The 13,641-nt window shown below is 41.7% G+C and overlaps 1 protein-coding gene across 1 annotated transcript in view; it reads right to left on the reverse strand.

The window, feature by feature from the left end:
- Positions 1–11,817, reverse strand: part of RSL1D1 (ribosomal L1 domain containing 1) — a gene marked incomplete at its 5' end in the record, with an annotated part of 147,286 nt that extends 135,469 nt beyond the window's left edge. The window contains 2 exons of the mRNA XM_086947952.1: positions 10,202–10,340; positions 11,678–11,817. Of these exons, the coding sequence (XP_086804078.1) occupies positions 10,202–10,340; positions 11,678–11,817 (279 nt within the window). The remainder of the gene's footprint in view (positions 1–10,201; positions 10,341–11,677) is intronic.
- Between the last annotated feature and the right edge of the window lie 1,824 nt (positions 11,818–13,641).

The raw sequence follows: 13,641 nt of genomic DNA on the forward strand, positions 1-13,641 counted from the left end.
AGGGCAGCCTGATGCCATCTCAACCCCTCCCTGGGTCATGACCTCTCCCAGCTCCTCTCACCTCTCAGATCCAAACAGTCCACATTCAGCAGACACTGAATTGCTAAAGCACAAAACTCAGCCACTTTCTAAAAGAGTGGTTTTTGAACACACAGTGACTAAATCACTTTCACAGAGAGATGTGTTATGACACTGAGTTAATACGTACTAAACTTCACCTCTCCATCATAAACTTAGAGGATACTAGGCTACTAAAATACAATACCCAGCCTCCCTCATTCGGTCCTATGGGCAGAATGGCCTTTCAGCAGTGAAAAACTAAATGGAGTGCTTTTCACTGTCAGGACATAACACACCTCAGTCAGTATATGTCGTGCCTTTTACTTACAATGCACCCTGCCCAGGGGTTACCCGGGACCTTATCACAGGGTGTCCAATGTTTATGCAAAAGGGAAAGTAAGGCCTGACAAGTGGTTGCACTTGTCAGGACAAACTGTGCGCAGGCCCTACACTGCAGGTCTGAGTTTCCTTCTCTGCGTGCCTTTGCATTACTAGCCCTGGCACACACAGTGCAAATCACGAGGGACTTTACTAGTAAGGCAAACATACCAATCATGGCCAACCAATTAAAATTACACTTTACATATCTAACACTTTTACTTTGACACTGATCAGCAGTGAAAAATACCCAAAGCATCTAAATTGGCAACTCTAAGTCAGGAAAACTGTCCAGGGGGAAAGCAAAAAGTTTAGGGAACAAAAAGTCCTACAGATACTAACACATACTCACTCCCCTATACAGTCACTGACAAGCACACACTCACCCATACAGCCACTCCTACAATCCCTCACACATACAGTCACTTATAGCTCCAAATCTCACCTATACTGCCATTCACATATGCAGCTACTCACCCATATACCACTGACACAAACATTCACTTGCCGACATCCACCCAAACTCACTCACCCATACAGCCCCTCGCAGACAAACTCACAAACCTATACAGCCACTGACTCACCCACTCACTCATCCATGAGGCAGTCAGTCACACCCCCACACAGACACTCATTCACCCATACAGGCACTCAGACAACCAATCAATAACCCATACAGCCACTCATGTACCTACTCACAAATCCAGACAGCCACTTGCACACCAACTGACAGATAGAGATTTACACAAATTAGTCACTCACCCATACATTCACTGAGACACGTATTATCACTCACTTATACTGTTTGTCACACACCCACTCATCTGTACAGGCATTCAGACACCCACTGATTCATCAATACACCTTGGTGAATATATATTAAACACTCATAATTTCTTTAGAAACATTAAGTGATGTCATTGTGATGTCACTGACCATGTCATGAGTGATGTAATATGTGCATTGTGGTGGCGCGAGTTATAGTTAGCTCAGCTAACTATAACGACTGAATTTCTCTGGTTTTGTACGAGTGAAATGTCAACCTAACTAGAACGTCCCTGTAAACTTTGGGTTTTTTCAACATATATCACTCTGAAGCCCATAAAGGTTCAGTGCATTCTTTATAAAACAGTTATAATAAGTGGACTGAGATAAGCTGAAAACAGTGACAACAAAATAAAAAATTGTTACATTTCAAACTGGTCATATGTATAATGCTTTATGCTAAACTAATAACATTCAATGTGCTTAGGGAAACAGGAGGGAACTTGAAATGAAAGGAGAATGAGGCATTGTGACAGAATGATCTTCCCCAAAATGCTTGCATTTTACAGGACAGTGCAATTAGGTGTTGTGGAGAAAACTGAAGCAGGAGAGAATAGGAGGAAACAACAATGTGAAGGAGAAATCAGAAAAGTGAGCGGTAGACAAACATCTGGTGTGGGTATAGTTATTATAATGACAGTCTCAGAGTTAGAAATCATAGTACATTGAAAAGGGGACACTGTGGCAGCCAGAGAGCATTAGAAAAGGGTCTACAGTGGCTCCTGTTACATCTTTCATGCAGACTCGGTCTAATCAATACATTTACCTTCAGTCCTATATCTAAAGAGAGCGATTGCGGGACAGAGGGCATAGAGTGAGAAAAATTGAATGCTTACATAGAGTTGCTGTGTATGGAAGGAGAAAGTGACAGAAAATGTCTTTACAGTAACCTATGAAGCAAGAGCACATATGGCGATGCATTACTAAAAGTCAAGAAGGCAAATGATGTGTCTGACCACAAGATATCTTAGGTCGCCTATTTCGCTACCTTCTACAATATCTATTCTATCCACCTGCCTCGCATCACCAAATGAAGGCCATTTGTTGCTTGTTCACACTTCACGGCCGCCAGGCCGTGTCTCGCATTTCTCCTCCCCCCTCCCCACAGCAATGCCAAGAGCTTGTTTTTACTGCTGCCCTTTCCTGCTCTACAAGCCCAGCTTGTGTCTTTGGTGGTTACTCACATTTACAGAAGTTAGATTTTATACAGTGTCATTATTACTCCTTTGATTAGATGTCATCACTTTCCGTTTTAGCAAGAACCTTCCGGATTCAAGGACAGGCTTATACTCCGAGCATCATACAAAAGAAACCTTCAGCCAGGCAATATTCAAATTGAAGAGCTACACTGCAAGTCAACAGCAAAACTCGACCATGTTGTGTGACCCTGTGCAAGTGCTACATCCCCCGTTGGCTGTGTAAAAATAGAACACGTGAAAGATTTCAGAATTTCGTGAGGCATCAAAAATGCATTTACATTCATCAGTGCTCCCTCAAACACCAGAAGGCTGAGTGAGCTTTCCCCCCTGGACCAAAGAGCTCAGTAATCGCCTCCTTCATTGTAGTCGTTGGTTTTTCAGCTGGGAATGTACAATCTTCAATTCTCGGGTAGCACTCACTCAGTCACCATACTAACAAAGTAAGATTGGGTGCTAAGCAGCCATGAGAAAGATGTAGGAATCCGTGTTCAGATTCTGCCTCCTCAACACGAAGAAACTTTGTTACTCTGGCCAAATGTGTTTCACTTCCTCTCACTTAGTTCATGTGACCACGAAAAGCTGATAGTGTCTGGGCGCTGTTCAATGACCAGCGTGTGCTATCCAAGAACATAAGTTCATCAATGTGTAGTAGGCCTGGACTCGTTCACACACCCAATAGTAAAATCAATCAAGATGTTCACGATTTGGAAAATGAATATACATGAGACTCATTTACATATACGTGCAGTGACATTCAGCGAATATTATGTGTTTGTTCATTATTCCCAACGCCAGAGACTGTGCTGTGCTGATGAGTTCTGTAAATTATACTCTATGTAAAGTTTGTCATCGGAAATCTGTTAATATTGGTCAGAACGTTTATACCATGTCATGGTGTTAACTGATGGTCAATAGTCTGTGATATATATAAAGTTGTTGCTGCCTCTGAACATGTGCGTTACTCTATTGTGCAGTTGCAGGTGTGTGCTCGTTCATTTAAGTCCAAAATATTGTAAGATGGATGTGGCATTTCAGATTTGCAACAAAACACCACCTCAGTAAAACACACATGCTTTACAATTCATTGGTGGGTGGGGACAAAAACCACCAGCTACCAAAACACATACATTTATTTCCATTTAATATTAGAGTTTTTTTAAATATTTGAGAAACAATAAAAATACATTTGAAACGGGTTGAGGACATTGATCTTCAATTTCAAATTCAATCGCTAGTCATCAGAGCTCGAAGAAAGCAAGAACTAACGGAAACTTAATTCCACTGCTTTTAACATTTTTACTGAATAGTACTACTACCTTTTAAAGACATGTTTTGAAGTTCAACACATTTCTTTTTTTAAACAATCATACATTATATAAAATATTCAGTTTTGTAACAACTGATTTCTTTTGTGCTCCTGCTGAGCTGGCCGAAGTGAGCCATGATGGGTTTCTACAGAGGAGAGCAACATGAACAATTGTTGAAAAAGCGAATGGGGTTGGCTATATGTATAGTGTGTGTACCCTCAATGGGACCCTACACCGGCACGCAGAGACCCACACATGCAACAACAAACATCAACAGACACCTATACAGGTCAATTATTGTCATTATTAGAAAGTTTTATATAGTGCAAACTTGACCCAGGTGGGTATCAGAGCGCTTAACAATTTTAGGCGTGCAACATAGTTAAGGTATGTGAGATACAGACCATGAAGAAGAAAATGCAAGTACTGGGATTCAAAGGTGTCCAGCAATCTCATTGTAAATCAGTGGTGGCTCCTCCGCTCTGACGGAGGAGCGTCGCCCCACTGCTTTCAAGTAGTTGAGAAGTAGAAACATAAAATGATAACTTTCAGTTATAATCATTTTGTTTGTGCTGCTTGGGGGAGGTGGGGGGGAGGTTGCTCTGCTCTCGGAGCAGGGCAGGGGAGGAGTGGTGGCCTACTCCTAAGTGCGCAGTGACTGGTTGGCCTTCTGCGGCCGACCTAACCAGTAATGCACACTTTTGATTACAAGCTGGATAAAGGGATATCCACGTGCATCCAATGATGCCTCGGTCGGCCAACTGCAGTGACACAAAATGATGGGGCCCCTTGCAGAATGTGAGGAGGGGGCCCTGAGTTTCCTACACGTCACTGGTCTTGTTTGCCTTGGGCTGAATGGAGGCCCTTTGAAGGAGCGCACCTGAAGGATTGAAGCCCCCTGCGCAGGGGCGTGCGTTACCACCCGTCTAAGTTGTAAAATAACGTAAGGATAGGACAGCGGCTGGGTCAATAGCATAGCCCTACCCGGACTAACACAATGGGGGAGCATGAACTAAGCCCCTGCCAGCCCACAGCAGGAACTGCTCCACACCCCTTCCTCCGTCCAACACAGCCCCTCACGCTCCCATTTATCAACTGCTCACATCAGGAAGTAAATGGGGTTTAACTTGTAATGGCGCAGCACTGGCGTGGCGGTGCTGCACAGCACCGCTAATTACAGGTGTGGAGTTTGAACCCTGTCCGTACCACACAACAGGTATCCGGGACCATAGACTTCACCCTGACCCTCCAACCCCACCCTCTAACTCCACCACCACATCACTCCGGGACACCACCACATCACTCGGGGGGCACCACCACATCACTCGGGGGGCACCACCACATCACTCGGGGGGCACCACCACATCACTCGGGGGGCACCACCACATCACTCGGGGGCACCACCACATCACTCGGGGGCACCACCACATCACTCGGGGGCACCACCACATCACTCGGGGGCACCACCACATCACTCAGCCCAACCACATCATCACTCAGCACCACAACAGCACTGTCCTTGCCTGCTACCAACAAGCATTGCCATAGCCAATAGGACTCGCATTAGGAAAGTGTAAGCTATTGGCTTTGTGAATAACAATGCTATTAATTTATATATTTTCAAAGCCAACACATTAAAAAAATGTGTCATTTACAATAACAATAGCTCACACTTTCCTAATGCGAGACCTATTGCATTGCAAATGCTTGTTTAACAGTTACAACGATAAACAAATTATGTCTAACAGCATTTGCATCGGAGTTGTATGCAGAAATTGTACATATGTTCATCCTACATAAGAAATGATTAAATATTTTAGACAGATGAATATCAAAAACTTAATTCATAGACAGCAAGAAAATGTGTGGTAATACCATAAAATGTTATTTGGACTATCAGACATAGTATTTGTGGTAATACTACACATTTTACATACAATGAAGAATGACAACAGGTAACGGTGGCCACGTGTTTTTGCATATTCAAAAGGTTTTAATGTAGCTCTATCTTTTTTGACGGTACTAACAGGGATGCTTCTCATGCTGCGAGGTATTATATGGGATGACCTGTAATCCATTTCCCAGACATTTAACACAATGTTTTGCACTTGGGACCTTCTATTAATGATGAAGTAAGTACCAACAAACCAGATGACATACTCTTAGCCAAGGAGGATAGGCATGAATCATAGACAAACATTAGTTAAAATCAACTCATTAAGTAGGAAACCTGTACCCACATAGCAACATTCCGACGATGTTAGTATTGGGATGAAAGCACAATCATCTTTGATTAGTCAAGCAATAAAAATAGAGCTGCAGGACAGTTGATTGAATTATCCTGCCATCAGATCTCTTATACTTTGCTCAAGCTTGGCAACTCCTGCCATGGAAACTTTCTGCTGCTAACAAAGACATCTATCATTACTACCTTTCCCTAAACAGAAAGTTCATTTACAGTTTCATAAAGTTCATTTACAGTTTCATAAATGCCCAGCGCTGGGAATGACAAATGTGTTATTGTATTGCTTGACGGTTATTGGGCACCAAATGATACACTGCCAGACTCTGCTGAGCTCAGTGAAGAGTTTCACTTTTCTAACAAAACGAATATTATGCTATATGCTAGTTATATAGATAAATCTACATTGTCATTCAATGCTGTATTTAAAGGGTATGTTTCCAGAACGGATGTGAGGTGTCTTTCAGACGGAATTCTTTTTGAAGGTAAGTGGTGTACCTTCTGCAGTGGCCCCTCACAACTAAACACCAGTATGTGAAAGTCAAAGGCCATTACACCCGATTTCATTGGTTCGGACCTCAGTGTTTGTTTGAAGAAAGGCACCATTCTTAATAAGGGCGTGATGAAAAACGGTTTATAATGCCATTATCAATAGCCCCAAAACTATAACCCCAAAGTGTGTTACTAGGCTGGTAAATGGCCAAGTATAAACACTGTAAGCCTGCTCCCAGGACGACTAACGTGTGTACAATTCAGGCACAGTTTTACACAAGCCATAATGGACTCCAGTTACCATTCTGCAAGCAATCTACGAAGAGAGCGGTCTTTAAAGATATTAAGAGTTAATTGTCTGATATTTCAAGTGCTCTCCCTCTCAAGAACAGATACACACATCAGCCTATATTAGAAACAGTCAGAAAACAGTAATCTGACACATGAACGTTAGAAAGCAAAGAATATAAATTCCAAGTAAGCTACTTATCTCTGAAATTTCTTGAATGTTGTATATACAGTGCTAGAAAATCCCTATTGTTGGACGAGTTCTTCAACTGCAGAAAGAAAGCAGGTCATCTCCTTATTCTAAACCTAGTTTTCTCCCTTCAATATATGAAAAATGGCGTGCATATGCTTTTGCTAAACCCTTTACATATGTTTCCCATTATTCCAGCTTTAAAAACCACACCAATGTTTACCAAGAGCAATCCAAGTCGAAGTTATATATCACAAGAACACGGTTATTTTCAAAGATGTTATGTGTGTTTCTGCAAGACACGAGGCTTACAGAACACTTTGCTTTTCTGGGCTTTGATACAATAAAGTATAACGCAAAATGAAGAATTAATGGTCATGCAAGTGACCATCTTTAAACACAGTAAGTTCATTTAGGCATGTATTCATTTATCAGTTAGCAGTAATAACATTATTGTGGGGAGGCTGTCAATGAAAATGAAAACCATATAATAACATCACCCTACTCCAATGTTGACAGGTAAAAAATCCACAAACCGTAATCAAAAACTAATTTTAGGGCTACGTATTATCAAGTCCATTCTTGGCACTCAATAGTGAATTTGGTTACCTACTTATATAGTTGCATTTAAAATGTTAGGGTTGATATTTGTGAAGTACATGCCTCAATAGTCATATCTTTTTAGGTATACATTTGAATGTGGAGCAACAACAACAACAAATCTCAAGACTGACCTGCTGCATTGTAGGTAAGACTGACTTCCTTAAAGCCAAATATTTATGGGATAGTGGGAATTCATTTGATCATAACTTAAAATTATCAAATACAATCAGCTGATCATTTTCAAAAGTAGAGGTTACTAACAAGAGTAATTGCAGTCTGAATTACAGATGACTAATATGAAGGACAATTATTGTCATCCAATGACTATACAGTTTAAACAAACAGCATCTGAGGTACATGAATGTCAAAGCATAATAATAATTTAGCAAACAACAATATGGTTTCGCCATCTGCCAAAATACGTTATATATCTGGGAGGGAAAAAAAACAACATGCATAGAACAACGTTTCACAGCAGCGCAGACAAGAGTAGAACCAGCAAATATTATGATGCAGTCGGAGATTGTTATTGGTGGCGACGTGGGCAAGGCAGAAAAAGAGGTCAAGATGAGTTGAATAGCAAGGCAGTGAATATTGCTGTCTGCTAAACCTCTGGGAAGTAGTTTATGCTGCTATATCAATGCCATAGCCTATATTATCTTCTCAATAGTGTACATTATATGCATTACATGCCAACAATTCTAAGCCAACAGTTCCTTAACAACATTACTAAGGAAATGTTTAGAGGCGACGTATGGAAGCTCATAAGTGTCTTTTAAAGCCAGACTAGAAGCTTAATCTTTCTCATTGGGACTGGTCAAAGTTACTACGATCATATCTAGAAAGTCTGGTAGTATAATCTGCTGATTTAAACAATATTTCATTCAGCAGGGCTAACTTTCTGTCAGCCAATCAAAATTCCCTTTTTACTCAGACAGGGGGTGGTCAAATTATCAGGGTTATTACATCTACTCATCAAGACGCCTGACTTTTGGGCCCCAACCATGCTCTAAAATAAAATCAAGAATATAGGTGCACACTTGCCCTTCACCCACAAGTAAATACAGGGGTTAAAAGACATGCGAATACTTAAAAGTCTTATTGTTGCTCCAAATAAATCACTGAATGGAACCAACCAGACAATTGGTCATTACATGCATGGATTATTGGAATATAATCTATATGGTTCTTGGCAAAAACCTCTTGGACACAAGTGAGCCAAGTCCAAAAGCCCAAGCCATACTACTAAATGTCAGCTCCAATAGCAAAAAAATCTTAGCAATCAAAGATTTCACCTCACCCACAGCAGCCACCGACAATATTACCCCATCACAAGACCTGTGCAAGGTCCTTGCATACTTTTTCTGCAGCAAGGTCACAACCATATAGTGAAACTTCGCCCAACAACCAGACCCCTTGAATCTCACCAGAAGCCTCCCAGTGATGAACGAAGACAACACAATAACCACATGGGATGCAATCAGCACAGAGGAAATCACAGCAATCATGAAGACCATACACTCCAGGGCTGGACTGACCATAGCAGGCACCGGGCATTTTCCAGGTGGACCAGAAGGGTGGGAGACCGTTTTGAGTCGGTGGGGACGGTTTTTGTTACTAGGGGCTGGTTTTGCAGCAGTGCTGCAATATCGTACCCTTGTAACAAAAGCGCAGCACAGTGTCCTATCAGTTTTTAACCCCCCTCCTCCCCACCCCTGGTACAACGTACTTTCCAGTGCCGGTTTGCGTTCCAAAGCCAACCACATCACACCTTCAACAAAGAATCGACCTCCCCATCAGCGAGGTATTCATCACCGTCCTCAACACCTCCATCAGTACAGCAACCTTTTCTAAACAATGGAATTAAGCAGCGGTCAAAGCCCTCCAAAAGAATCCCTTGGCCAACCAGAGCAAATTACCAACCGATATCCCTCCTTACGTACCCTACAAAGTCCTGGAAAAAGCCATCAACAAGCGCCTCTCTGGCCACCTCACCAAATACCAGCTTCTCAACACCACTTCACAAGGATTCAGCCCCAACCACATCATGGAAACCACCCACATTGCAGCAAAAGGATGACATCAGGAAGGTCCTCGCCCAAGGGGAAATCACATGCTTCTCACCAATTCTACTTCTAAGAGAATTAGGGCCAAGAGAAGTGAAGGTTCAAGTTGAAGAATACACTGAGTGAATGAGAGAAAAGCTTAAGATGGCCCTTTACATTGTTGAAATTAGATCAGAGAGGGTCCTTCTCAAAAATCTGAATGTGGAGATGGGATCAAAAGCCAAATATATCATACATTTAGTCTGTGCAGGAAAGCCTCAATCTATCACCCAAACCCGTTAAACTCTCCACTTGTTACTTTGTTATTCATTACTCTGCTTCCCCAGCATCCTGCTGTCACTTAATGTGATTTAAATGAGGAATAACCCGTGCAAGAAAGAAGAGCATGCATAGATTGTTTATTTATTTTCTAAGCAAGATCGCAAGCCAAGTTACTTGACACAGGGCTTATACAGAAGGATGTTGAACGTTCAAGTGAAAATGAGTCTGAAGGGATAACCTCTCTATTGGACGAGAGCTATGCACCACAGAAACAGTCGATTCTCCCATACCTGTGTAATCTGTTTGATCCCATGTTGATTTAGGAGCTTTTTATAGAATGCTTCAGTCTGCTCTGTAGTCATGTTAGGTTCATCCCTCGTGAAAAGGCAAACATCTGATGTCTCTGGGCGAATTCCATGAGGAAGAGGACTGAAATTGATACAGAACATTTGTTACGATTGGTTCTCTTCCTTCGTGTGCTCGGTTACACTTTAGCAAATATCCTGTAGTACAGCAAAGCATGTACAACAGCAATTTCTATACATCATATGTTTAGACTGTGCATGGAACTATGGATGGGGCATGCCTGGATGCTGCAGTATAAACCTGCAATGCAACCCTATTCTGGAAGGGGTGATGCACTTACTAAATCCAGAAATGTTTCAGTCTTGTTATACCAGATAATCATTCTACTCTTCTTTCAAAAATACATTTAAAGTCTTCATTTTGAACATCGCTTTCAAGTGTGACATAAAACCTGTCAGCCATCATCTTGCTCTCTCAACCTCCTTCTCATCCAGCACCTCTCCCAATTCCACATTAAAGATTCATCTTCTCTGATGAAGATCTCAAATCGGTCCTGTTGCTCTTCACTTAACATCTGTATGTATTTTACGTGTAGTCATTGTTATTTATGTCCTATTAACTTTAGGTTATGTTATGATGCAGTCTTACTTTAATTATTGTTTCATATACAACTCATTGAGGCCAATTGCTATTCTATGTATATATTTTTATTTTAGGTCTAGACTTTCTGAATGTTTTGCTGTAACTGGCTGACGCAAACTGTTTAAATGCGGACGCCCTCGGAGCCGGATTGGTACTATATTAAACTAGAAATACATGTTTTAAAACATTCAGGCACAGTACCCATGAAATAACTTGAAGCAGTGCAAACAGTCCTAAAGCAATAGTAGATTACTGTGCGATATTGTATCATTGTGATAAGAGCGATTAAAGGCCTGCATACAGCTTTATTAAAACCACAAAAAATGAAAGGTGAATGGTATTATTAAACCCTAAACCAACCTTTGAGCAACTGCCAACAGGGGGGTTATTTAATTACCTAACAGGCTTATCACACAATAGTTATCACATACTATCATGGCACAGTGCACCTGAAAGGCAACAACAAGAGTTTAGACATTATTGCCTTGTATCTAACAACTGCGGATTAAGTAGAAAATGGCACATCACTAGTTTCTGTTTAGCCAGTCCCACTGTTTAGCCAGTCCCACAGTCACTAATCTTGTGGTTAGATTGCAGGCAAAGATTATTACTAGTGTTTTCTATGTGAATATCTATCTAGCACCTTCATACAGAAAGACTGTAGTCTATGAAAACCCATCCAGCAACAACTGTAGGATTCACTGCGTCGTTATTTTTGTCCTTTTTTAGCTCTAAACCACGTGGCCCTGAAACAAAGAAATGAATGTTGCTCCGGAAACTACAAACAATGAAAAAACATTAAAGAAATGGGCAATTACATTTTGAAGCATTGATCCTGTTCTGGAATTTTCCATACAGTCACCATCAAAAGGATATTGTCATGTTCATTTAGCAACAAGGCATCACCATCGCCCTTCTTTTTTGTGTATGCTAGCAAGGCCTGTACTGCCTTCTTAACCTGAAAGAAAAATAAACAATAGGACACATATCAGCTAGGTTCAACATGGTGCTTTAGCAAAAGAGAAAGCAGTAATCAGGTCACAACCAGCCCATAAAAGTTGGCAGACCGCTAAAACACTCACTCTGGTATTGAGGTACTGCAGCAATCGGCAAGCTTGGATTTTTTTCTACTTTTTCATTTACTCTTGTGAATGAATGTTTGCAGGAAGTGGGATTCATTTAAAAATAAATAAATGGACCTCAAATCCATTTATTTTCAACAGAACAATATATGTTAATGACCAACAAAGAGGACTTTTACAGCAGACAACAACCAGACACAAACACAAGCAAGGATTGACAACACCTACTGCATTGACTTTTGTATAGTGAAAAGTGTCAAACCATACTTCACTAACACAACTTCGGTGCAGCATGAGCACATGCACTATAGGCCTAATCACACAAACAGAAGCATGGACAGCATATGCAGCATTTTATGTTCTCACGTAAAAAAAAACAACTCCGCTGCAGCAGTGCTTGCTTCCTTGAGTACACATGGGTGTAGCAGTGGTGCAGCTTCACTCAGATATAATCAGTTGGTGTGATGGCTGTGTGAAGGCGAAGGAGAGATTCTGCAACAAGGCACTGTTGGTGTGTTTGCTCATATATGGGATGGTCTGTGTTCGTGTCAAGGCAAGCGTGGGACCTGGCTGTTACTGCTCATCCTACTTCAAGAAGCACCCAACCTTCTGCCCTGGAAGCATCGGTCTATTAGGCGCTAGGGCAGCTTACTGCTTCCCTGTCACTGTAGCAATGAAGGAAAAAAGAGCAGAATAGGAGAGACTGATAGAACCGCTTCATTTGAGCGAAGGGAGGAGGTTGGCATTAAGACATTACTCAGGAAAATTGAGGCGTTTAAATGTTTATTTAGAAAATTCTTGCAACTGTTTGTGGAAACGCCTCAGGGGCTACTCTCATATCTAAGGAAAGCAGCAGGAGGGCTGTATGAGACAGATGAGCCTTGTCCTGCAAAACCTGATGCTTTCTGGTCGATAGTGGTGATGGAAAGAGAAAAATTTGTGGGAGCAGCAGGTGGCCAAATCTCTCCTCACGAGGTGACAAAGGATGCGTGGTTTTTTTTTTTCTCGAAAACGTTTATTCACAGTAGCAGTAATACATTTGCAGGCCTACAACCACAGGGGCCGGCCGTCGCTAAAACGAGACAGTAGCATAATAGTATACCGATACACAGCTCTTCAGCCGACAACCCGGGGGTCTGGCGGCGATTCAGCATATTGTTCTTGAAAGCATATGATATTGTTCAGGATGAAATTAAGGTTTTACATTTTAAACGTATATAAATGAACAAGAAACAAACCAAGGAAAGCGAGGCAAAAAGACTATATAGTGAGTGTCCTATCCATGAGGGGAAGAGCCATATCAGGAGAAATATATGCAAATGTCAGTAGGCAAAGCCAAGGGGGGGGGGGGGGGGGGGGGGGGGGGGGGGGGCAGGAGTAGGCAATAATAGCATCAGAAAGAATTTGCACAGTACAAGGAATGTTGGGCTATGGGGACTGCGGTAGTTCCGGGATATCTGCAAAAGGAGGAGTAAAGAACTCCCCACGATATAGGTTCCACTGATTCCATATTCTCCCCACTTCTTGGGTCTGCCACGAGCGACATACAGTTTTTTCCCTAAACATGCACCAATCCAGGTTTTCTTTCCAGGCTGAGATCGTAGGTGCTCTCTGAGACCCCCACAGTTGCGCTATATCCCTTTTAGCCACCATATTTTTATATATTAGGGAAATGGTGCTATCCGGAACGTGTCCATCCA

Source organism: Lissotriton vulgaris, unplaced genomic scaffold (genome assembly GCF_964263255.1).
Source record: "Lissotriton vulgaris unplaced genomic scaffold, aLisVul1.2 SCAFFOLD_3398, whole genome shotgun sequence".
Taxonomy (NCBI): domain Eukaryota; kingdom Metazoa; phylum Chordata; class Amphibia; order Caudata; family Salamandridae; genus Lissotriton; species Lissotriton vulgaris.